Genomic DNA, 11,042 nt, shown 5'->3' on the forward strand with positions numbered 1-11,042 from the left:
ACATTAATTAACATTAAAAGTTTTTTTGAGGGGCGTGGCTTATTTTTTCATGAGAGATTACATGGTTTATAGGGCTATTTTCCATATTGTAATACACAGAAGCAGTTTGCTCATAAACTATTATTAATACCATTTTAATCAGTTATGAATAAACTTCAATATCTCATTCTATTCTGGAGCGTTTTGTGCAACATTTCTTATTTTGTGTCAATGATTTTTATGAATAAATTTTGTACTTATAATAACTCTTATTATTTAATAAGACTTCTTTCTGAGCCTTTAAATATGAAAATTAAAAATCTTTTATTAATTCTGCCACTATTGTACTTTGCTTCTTGGGTATTTAATTGAAAATTCCGCTTGTTCTTTGGACACAAAAAAGAGGCATGTCGATAAAAACACGATGAGTTTCGTTATCAGGAACGTTCAACACTGTGACACAACCTCTATCGCCCTCAAATAAAACTCCCTGGTTGTTTTGCTCGAGCAGCCACTACCCCTTATCTCTTGTGACTAACTCCATTCCGCCTCGTAACAAAGAACATGCGTAACGTCACATTTCCGATAGTAAGGCTTGAACTTTGATCGCCCTGGAATTCTGTCGTCGATGAGCTTCTTGTCCTTCACATACAAAGCCATTTGCGACTTTTGACCAGGCACTCTAGTGACTCAAAATGCAATAAAAATCGGATTTAATTTCAGAACCACAAATATCGAGGGGTCAATTACGATGAATGGGAAGGAGAGGAATTTGAGCTTGTTTAGAAAATACTCAGCTTACATCATGCAGGACAATCAACTTCATGCCAATCTTACAGTTGAGGAAGCCATGACAGTGGCCGCGAACTTGAAACTCAGCTCCAAGAAGCCCAAAACAGAGAAAAACCTTGTGGTAAGTTTCTGTTATTAGCAAGTTAAATTAATAAGACTTATTTTGTGCAAATGGAATATGATTTTACTGTCGTTTTAAGACGTTGTTGTGAATTAATCTCAAATTGCGGCAGTAATTAAAAATTATATTATTATGATCAATAAAATATATTCATTACTTAATTGATTAAGACATTTTTTAGAGAAATAATTAAATCCTAAGACACCTTGAGTCCAAAGCTATTTGATTTGCAGATTTAAGAAATATTGTTATGGATCAATATGAAATATTAAAAATTGAAAAATATTCAGATTTTGCATAGAAAGGAAGGTAAAAAAGCTTTAAGAAACCGTATAATGTTTTGGAAGGTGAACTCTTTCCGAACGGTAAGACAACAAGCAAGCTTATTTCATTCAGCTTTACTTTTTTCAAAGGTTTAGATCTTCAACAGGACATCTATCGCAAACAAGATTTTATTTTGACGCAAAAGAACTTGGTAGTAAGACTTCAAATTTAGAAGCTTGAGGAAGATTAACATAAAATAGGTCTTATATATCTATTTCACTTCTTCTACACTTATAGAGTGAAGGCATATTACTTGGTTTTAAAGGAAGTGAAAAATTTGAAAAAATAAAATAAACTGTAAGGTTTGAAAAAAATTGCTTAGAAAAAAAATGTTTTTAAAAAGTATTTGAAGATTTAGCAAGATGCTAGCAAAAACCATCTAAATAAATTTCGATCTAGTTTTACTTTACAATTATCCACAAGAAACAGGTTTTTATAATTTTAAACAGCTCAAAAAATTTCTTTATGGGAATTCATAGTCCCTAAAAAGACGAAAAAGTTAAGTGAAAAAGTAATACATCTATAAATTACTTTTATAGTATAAGTATAAAGTATAATTAAAACTTAAAATATTAATGTTATGCAAAAAACGGGAATATAATACTTTCTTAATTAAGTTCATTAAATTTTAGATCGCGACTTTCGTTAAGAATATTTTCTATTTTAAATATTTTGATTTTTTTTATATTTTTACTATTATAGAGTATTAGTTATTACCGATATCGTCGTTGCGGGTAACTTTGCTCTTTTCTCTCTATTTTTCAGCTTTTTTCTTTAAAAGTAACATAGTGAAAATGAAAGGAGGAAGGTTAACGGGTAAAATTATTAATTATATTACTAATACTAGTTTATACTATTTTATAAAATTTCACCATGGTAAAAAAATCAAGAAAAAGTCTTGCATTTGAGATACGGTGCGGGTGATTTTGTACTTTTTAATAAATATTAAAAAATCAACAATTTCTAATATATGTGACAATAAAGGACTACACATCTACAACTAAGACGCACGAGATACAAAATCTAAAACTCAACCAATTAGGCTGAAATTTTAGTATGTTGTAGGTGATGGCAAAACCTTTTCAGAACATATCTGTCTTCCGATCTAGGTCAAACAATTTCTTAGATTCAGAGAGTCAAAACTTAAAATATAGGAATATTCATATTTCCGCAGTCTTTAATTTTTAATCTCAAATATTTGAGGCCTAAACGTAATGTCTTACAAATCATTAAATATTTATTTACTGTTCCAAAATTAAAAAAAAAAATAAATACACAAAAAGTTAATTTATCTTTTTTTATCTTTTTGTTAAAACATTACTTTTCTTTTTCTTCGTTTGTTAGACCTAGTCACCTAAAGAAAGCACTGTCTTTTCGACGATGGTTTCTATAAAGGAAGCTCTCCATAGGGTGTCTAAATTTTTGACTTGTAACCCTTGTGTCTAGGCAATCGTTTAACCTAGGTTGCATTATGTTTATATTCTCACAAAGGCCTTGATATCAGCTGAAACATACTAAAATTACAACTCAATCGAATGAGTTTTTTCTGCAGTTATTCAAAATGGAAGACACAAACGTGTAACCAAAGTGGAGACCACGGTACTCTGTGAATCTCAGGCGTTTTTATCTTAAATTTCCATACAATTAAATGATTTTTATTCAAGTATTTACTTCAAGTACTTATAAAAAATTAGAAAGACTATCAAATACCATTTTACAACATAAGAATTAATGAAAATAATGCTAGAATTAATGAAAATCTTACTGACATAATATTGTAAAGTCACCCGAAATGACTGTATTGTGATTCTGTAATTACATTTTTACACCTTATGAGCTCTTAGCTGAGGCTAAATTTTAAAAAAAATCAGCAGTAAAAACTTAATTTTCTTCAGTCAAATATAAAATTATGGGCATTCAAAAGTCTAAGAAAAATTTAAGAATGAAAGCAATGTGAATTTTGATTACATTAAAATTATTTCGATTTAAAAGATTATGCCTTATATTGTTAACATTGAAATAACAAAATTAAACTGCTGATCAATTCCTTAAATCTGAGGGCCACGTAATGCCTAAGATGTCATACATAATGTGTATTGATAGCGATCAACCACTGAAAAAGGTCCATATCCAGGACCGAAAGCTCCGGGAAAAATTGAAGAAGTGTTTTTCTTTGTGAGGTGACTTGAAATCCCCTAGCCAACACTGGAAAGTCCCCTATCTAAACATATCACGCCAGTCCTTCATCCAATTAAATAATGTGTATCAGGTTCGCAAATAAGATTAACTATTTTGTTTTAATTAATATCAAAATAATGATACTGGTTTTTTTCTATTTTTAGATTTTTTTCTTTGATTTTTTAAAAATAGAATTTTTCAAATACGAAAAAGTCGTACCGTTTGAAAGATTTTAAGTTTTCTCAAATATAAATTATGTTATGTTTATCCTATAGTTATATTCTGAATTTTCCGATATAAATATTTAAAGATTATTTAAAACAAATTGCTAAATTTGTATTTGCTTATGATAGAGCAAACATATTAAAAAATCGATTTTAACTAGTGTACATATTTATTAAAAAATTCTCTCGAATTGAAACGCAATAATATAGGGCCTATAATAATAATTTCTAATGCATTTATCGGTACTCTACTAACTGAATTTGCTGGAAATTGAGTGTCAAATTAACACTTTTTAGTGTATTTGCTGAACCACTGACAAATACCAAAAAAAAAATCCAAAGAGCACAAGAAGCTTTTCTTCAGAAAACATAAAGATTTGTTTGAAGTTCACTCAGAAAGTCAAAAGAAAAGTAATTATTTGTACTTTGTAAACATTGATGACTAAGAAATGTTTCATATTGCAGATACGCGAAATTCTGGATACGCTGGGTCTTCAGGAGCACCGCACCACGATGACGAGGAATCTGTCTGGTGGTCAGAAGAAGCGCTTGTCCATTGCCCTTGAATTGGTCAACAATCCGCCCGTGATGTTTTTCGACGAACCCACAAGTGGCCTGGACAGCTCTACCTGCTTCCAGTGCATAAATCTGCTGAAGATGTTGGCTCGTGGTGGAAGGACTATCATCTGCACGATTCACCAGCCCTCTGCTAGATTGTTTGAGATGTTTGATCAACTGTACACACTTGCTGATGGACAGTGCGTCTATCAGGGCAGTACCAAGCAGCTGGTACCTTTCCTCAGTACTCTTGGTCTTGAGTGTCCGAGCTACCACAATCCAGCCAGTTACGTGATTGAGGTGTCTTGTGGAGAGCACGGAGATCACACGAGGAAACTGGTCAACGGTATCCTCAATGGGAAGAGAGATATCAGGACAGAACTGGATTTCATTGACAAGAAGAATGATGCTTCAAGTGCCTTGGTCAAGGTTCACACGAAGAAGGTCGTCGACAAGAATGATGTGCAGAATGTTGGTGAGAAGTTCGCAGATAATCTCAATGCGAACGGCAATGGTGTCATCAAGGCCACCATCAACAATGACATCGCCAAAGAGAATACCACCGTATCCATTCCCATTGACATCGACAAAGAACTGGACGTCAATTCAGCATTGCTTCCGGATGAGATGTTGGAAGCTACGGAGAATCCTGCAAGATACGCTACAACCATGTTTCACCAATTCTGGGTTGTGCTGAAGAGGACCCTCCTGTTCAGCAGGCGTGACTGGACGTTGATGTACCTTCGATTGTTCGCTCATGTCATGGTGGGATTCCTTATTGGTGCTCTCTACTACGATATTGGCAATGATGGTGCCAAGGTGCTCAGTAACCTGGGATTCCTCTTTTTCAACATGCTATTCCTCATGTACACCTCAATGACCATCACTATCTTATCATGTAAGACCTTAAACATAACCCTAGTTCACCCTAAATCTAACAGCCTGTTCTCTCTTCAGTCCCTCTAGAAATGCCTGTTCTTCTCAAAGAGAACTTCAACCGGTGGTATTCTTTACGATCCTATTACATGGCCATCACGATCTCGGACATTCCATTCCAGGTAAGCTGAGTCACTCCATAGAAATATTTACCCATAGTTACTAAGCATAGTCGATGTCCGAGTCCACTATACCTCTATACTCCATTTATTGAATAAATTACGCATTGCGCGACTTATCATAAATCTTAAAACAAAATTCCGAGATGATCATAGAGATCAGTCCAATGTGACAATATCATTTTTTTTTCAAACGTTTCAAACCCTGTAATTGCGTAAAACAATGAGGAAGTAAATGGTGCGATCACAAGTCAGAGGTCACGGAGACGACTTTTATGTGTTTTTAATACATCGCAAACATTTTAATGCGCCCTGATAAATCTCAATAATTTCTTATCGGATTACTTTTACGAGCTCTTTGGCACATTTCTTTCCTACTGGTTTATGTTTTCTTGTGATACAGGGCATGTAGGGGAGACTGGGGCACATGTAACCATTTTCGATAGATGCGAATTTGAGGTGATTTTCCAAGGACACCGTGATTTTTTGGAAAATATTTCTTAGCTCATGTTTTACCCTTTGGTATAGGCAATTCGTCGAGGGTAATGCGGATGCTGGAAAACAATTGAGTTTTCCATAAAAATAAAATTTGTGTCACTGTGCATTTTTCTCTTTTCACAAAATACTTGGGGTAGAAGTAACCACTTTCTGGGGAGGATGTAAACACCTTTTTTCCCACCCTTGAAATTAACTTTGCACCACTTTCGATTATTTTAATTACTTAAGAGATATATAAAAACTGTATATTTTTCAAAAAATCACGACACTTTTTACAAAGAATAATTAAAATAGCAAAAAAACTAAAAGCATGCATATCAAAGACATTTTTCAATGGATTTTCCCCATATTTTGACATCATGTGACTTTTTATTGAACACAGCGCCACGAATATTTTACGTAGTCAATAAATTAGATATTTCGCATGAAGGTCAATTTCCCGCTCTTTTACCTACTCATTTTGTGAAATTGAAATTGCCTGTTTACATCTACCCCAAATGCTGTTTTCTGACCAATTATTAATTCTTTCAAAAAAATGAGAATATGAATTTCTCTAGTAAATGCATAAATATAATCCTAAAAGATGTAGGAAAGAACTGATATTGCTACATTTCGATTATTCTACACAGTTTTTAATTTCCAGGTGGAAATAAAAATGACCAAAATAATTGAAATATCAACATTTTCAGGAAAAACGATTTTTATTTTTAAAGTATTAGGATTATATTGACCAATTCATCTGTGGACATACATCCCCATGGTATCTATGAATGCTTATGGGTTTTATCCTCTGGAGTCTTAAAATTATTGAAAAAAATCACAGTGTTCACAACTACCCCAGATTACTACTGCCCCAGTTCCCCCTATGATAACAGAAATTTAGTTACATTTAAGATAACTTCAGAGAAACCTTATAGAAAAACTACAAATTTGGACTGAACCCAATGCTTGTCCTAATTTAAAATAAAGTTGGATCTATTTTGATAAATTATTTACAAATTGAGAAAAAACAAGGATTAAAAATTATTTAGGAGTTGGTTATAATCGTTGTAATAGTTTTCTTAAAATTTGCAATAAAACCAGTAACTCCTTGCCTCGTCATAGTATTTATTAGTCCGAGGCTTGATAAGCTTAATTTTCTTTAGATATGAAGTTCAATCGTAAAGGCCTTTGACTCTCCGTGCGATCAGGGTACCCTTCGTGCGCGTTTCAGGTGGCGAATAGGGAATGGCTGTAGTTGGTTCTAAGAACCGGCAATAGTTTCATTGAACATAACTACAGGCACCTATCAACTTCTTTGCGTCTTTAAGAAGTCCTTAGTGAATACTAAACTTATGGCCTAAGGCTTGCATACTGTGTGTAGTACTGTGAAACATACTCTACTTGCCAAAAAATGACAACAGGTTTGGCAAACCTACCACGACAACAACGGCACTTTAAACTATTATAAAAAGGGGATCGGGAATCTTCGTTTTTTCCATTTTGTTTTTTACACTTTTGTTTTTCCCAGTTTGTCTTAGGAATCTTTGTCTTCGGTAATTTTTGTTTTTTGGAAACTTCGTCTTTGGAAATCTTGTCTTTCATACATTTTGCATAGTTTTCGTAAATTTTGTCTGTAACATATTTTGCACAAGTATATTTCATAACTTTCCAAAAATTTCCCTTATCTCATAAAATTTCCATTTGCCCCAAAGGACGAAACTAGAAACTTCCCAAAACACAGAAAATTTCCCTTTGCCCCAAAAGAGAAACTAAAAACTTCCCAAAAACAGAAAATTTCCCTTTGCCCCAAAGGACGAAACTAAAAACTTTCCAAAACACCAGAATTTCCCTTTGCCCCAAAGGACGAAACTATAAACTTCCCAAAATACAAGAATTTTCCTTTGCCCCAAAGGACGATACTAAAAACCTTCCAAAAACAGAAAATTTCCCTTTGTCCCAAAGGACGAAACTAAAGACTTCCCAAAACACAAGTATTTCCCTTTGGCTCAAAGGACGAAACTAAAAACTTCCCAAAACATGGAAAATTTCCCTTTGCCCTGAAGGACGAAACTAAAAACTTCAAAAAACACCATTGTAATATCATTCTTTTATTTAATAAAATATACTTGTTTAAAATATATGAAAGACAAGATTTCCAAAGACAAAGTTTCCAGAAAACAAAAATTACCGAAGATAAAGATTCCGCAAACCTCTAAAAAGGAAGCAACCTCGGAGCAGATCTGGGTCAAGGTGACTGAATTAAATTCTGGATCTCGCCTTGGGTTGTCTTGGGATCGACTCCGATCCGAACACCTTTCTAAAGTGGATGATCTAAGTTCATTGTACTATGCCTGCGATCTGAGGGATAATCTGTTTAATATGAACGAATGAATGAAAGGTCCTTGACTTTTCCTTAAACGATTACTCGTTATTATTTATTTCAAAAAGAAAACCAAGTCTATGAATATGGCGAGTTTTCAGAATAATAAACGTTTATTTATCAGTGTTACCCTTAGAGTGTAGATTGTTGAAACATCTTCACGATTTTAGAATACTTTAAAACACGGTTAACAGTCCGTGCCAAGCCACAATAGGATCGAACACATGAGACTCACTCTCTTCTGATCCCGAATACTACCTTCCTCCTTTTTGATTCTTTTTTGTCATATGAATATTTACAACCATCTGACGTCCAATTAATATGAAGATTGTCCTCTCGCACGTTCATTCTAGAATTGCTGATTCGAAAATCCTATAGAACAGATAAAGTAGAACCCAATATTGGGGTTAAAGACCAGAAGAGTTATATGTAGTTTGATTTTAAGCATTCTTGTTACGACAGCATTTCTTCAGAATTAGATTTTTAATAATGTTTTTATCATTTATTAAAAGAAACTATAAAGTTCATTTGAATATTGAAAAACTTAATTTAGTTACTTAACCGGAATAAGTAGCAATTTCTGGTCATGGCCTGACTTAGAATCGATCATCGTTACAACTTGTAATACTCCATTGTTCTTTAACACTAAACCGACCAAGATCCGGCAAATTGACAGGTTTAAGAACTTTTCAAAATCAACACATATTTTTAACGGTAAAATATCACTATGAAACTTTATGAATTTCTTAAAATATGTAATATATTTTTCAGTGTTTAAATTTGATTCGCCTTTTCCAAAAAAAAATTTTTGAGTAACTAAGTATCGCGATTTGTTATTTGACCGAGAACGCTAAGAAAGACGACCAAAAATGGTCGGTAGGATTTATATAATAATTCCGAAACCCTAAAATAAGCTGGTGTCCAGGTCTACAGTAGACTCTCTCAATTGGGCATTTGGGGCAAAATGTTATCTGGTTTATCGATAGATTTGGGCGTCAAAGCCTTTGTAAAATTCCACAAAAAGCGCTCAATTATAAAGAATCAGGATAAAATAGGAAGAACTACAGCGAATTTGAGCGAATTAGCTTTATAAATTAAACGTGAAAATTATCAACAAAATTTTTCGCCCGATTGAAAAAGAGCCGATTTAGTGAGAGTCTACTGTACTTCGTCAATCCATAATATGCTAGGCCGGGTCGACCTTGTTTTCTTAAAGCTTATAGAGTATATACCTGATGGTTCAAAGTTACAATATTACTGTCCTTTATTCTTTCTTTATAGATTGATTATTTGCATCCATTTAGAAAGATAGTCAGACTTGGTATACTAATTGCTTTGATTTGAAAGTTTAGACTCTATAAATCGCATAGGTTTTCTATTCCGCAAAACTGTTAGAATCGATTGAAACTAGTTATGTCTTAAAAAAAACCGACTTCTATTTTAAACTTCTCAATTAAACTAACTTTTTTGTTTCTTTTCGAAATAGGCCATCTTTTGTGTGATCTACGTATCGATTGTCTACTACTTCACCTCGCAGCCATTTGAGATGTTTAGGTTCTCAATGTTCCTGACATCGTGCCTTTTGATATCTTTCGTGGCTCAGAGCGTGGGTCTTGTGGTAGGGGCTGCAATGAATGTCCAGAATGGTGTATTCCTGGCTCCAGTTATGTCAGTGCCTTTCCTCCTGTTTTCCGGATTCTTTGTCAGTTTCGACGCCATTCCTGTCTACCTAAGGTGGATCACCTACCTCTCCTATATCCGCTACGGTTTTGAGGGAACAGCTCTGGCGACCTACGGCTACAATCGCGAGAAACTCAAGTGCTACCAGACCTACTGCCACTTCAAATCACCCACAACGACACTGGAAGAATTGGACATGCTCGATGCCAACTTCACATTGGACATTGTGGCTCTTTTGGTGATCTTTACGGTGCTCAGGGTAGCTGCTTTCCTCTTCCTGAGATGGAAGCTAAGAACAGCACGATAGACATAACTCTCTATGGGAATTTTTTGGGCTGAGCCCAACTAAATCAGGTCAAATCATCGTCTTTAGCTACTCTCTTTAACACAAAAAAAAGCGCAATTGTTAGAATTATTAAGTACTTATTTAAGATGAAGGACACATTAACACTCTTTTGCAATAAAAAAAAAACAAATAAAACTGTTCCACAAACTTCAGGCAAGATTAGTCCAAAGTGATTTGGTTTGAAAACAGGTTTAGTGGTACAAAGTAGAAAATTTATAAAAGAAGATAACAAATAAAATGAATAATTTGAATTGAAGGGCTGTGATTACATTCAACAGTGTGCGATCCTTTATAATAAAAGAAAATTAAATAAATTGAAGAGGGAAACTTTTTTCATGACTTGCCAATAACTTCAATTTGCGAGAATTGCAAATAGAGTTCGCATATAGGTGGACTCTATCATTACAAGCAACACACTATTCTTCAAAATGGCAAAAGGGCTTTACTCTTAAGAATTTTTTATAATATGTTCAAGCTTTTTTTGAAGGTGAAAAAAATATAACAGTGGAAAGATTGGATAATTAAGAAATGTTTTTAAAGTAACGAAAACATTTACTAATTTATGATAGAGGGGCCAATTTTGTTTTTTTTTTTTTTATTTTTAATTTAGTCACATTATTTTTTTGTATTTTTGAAATACGTGGCAGAATGTGCAGGGAGGATGATAATTAAAAAAAATAGATCAATAAAGATTTATTAAAAATTGAAACTGCCTTTTTCGTCACAACTCCAAAAAAACAATTTTACACATAAATAATTAGACAATTTCTATGTGAATTGCATCATCGACAGTCAAAAAGTAGAGGCAATGAATTCAAATTACAAAATAATCTATACCTTTTGCATAATTTTATGTGTCGATACCATCAAAAAGTCGAATAAATTGTCCCGGAAGCGTGTTTGTCTATCGCTTGTTTGTAAATTA

General features: G+C 33.5%; 1 protein-coding gene across 2 annotated transcripts in view; it reads left to right on the top strand.

Moving 5' to 3' along the window:
* Positions 1–10,826, top strand: part of LOC129807676 (ATP-binding cassette sub-family G member 1) — a 29,501-nt gene extending 18,675 nt beyond the window's left edge. For both annotated transcript variants that reach the window (XM_055857111.1, XM_055857110.1), the window contains 4 exons: positions 703–892; positions 4,084–5,074; positions 5,134–5,234; positions 9,578–10,826. In XM_055857111.1, the coding sequence (XP_055713086.1) occupies positions 703–892; positions 4,084–5,074; positions 5,134–5,234; positions 9,578–10,078 (1,783 nt within the window). In that variant the 3' untranslated portion in view covers positions 10,079–10,826. The remainder of the gene's footprint in view (positions 1–702; positions 893–4,083; positions 5,075–5,133; positions 5,235–9,577) is intronic.
* Positions 10,827–11,042: the final 216 nt, after the last annotated feature.

Source organism: Phlebotomus papatasi, chromosome 3, assembly GCF_024763615.1.
Source record: "Phlebotomus papatasi isolate M1 chromosome 3, Ppap_2.1, whole genome shotgun sequence".
Taxonomy (NCBI): Eukaryota; Metazoa; Arthropoda; class Insecta; order Diptera; family Psychodidae; genus Phlebotomus; species Phlebotomus papatasi.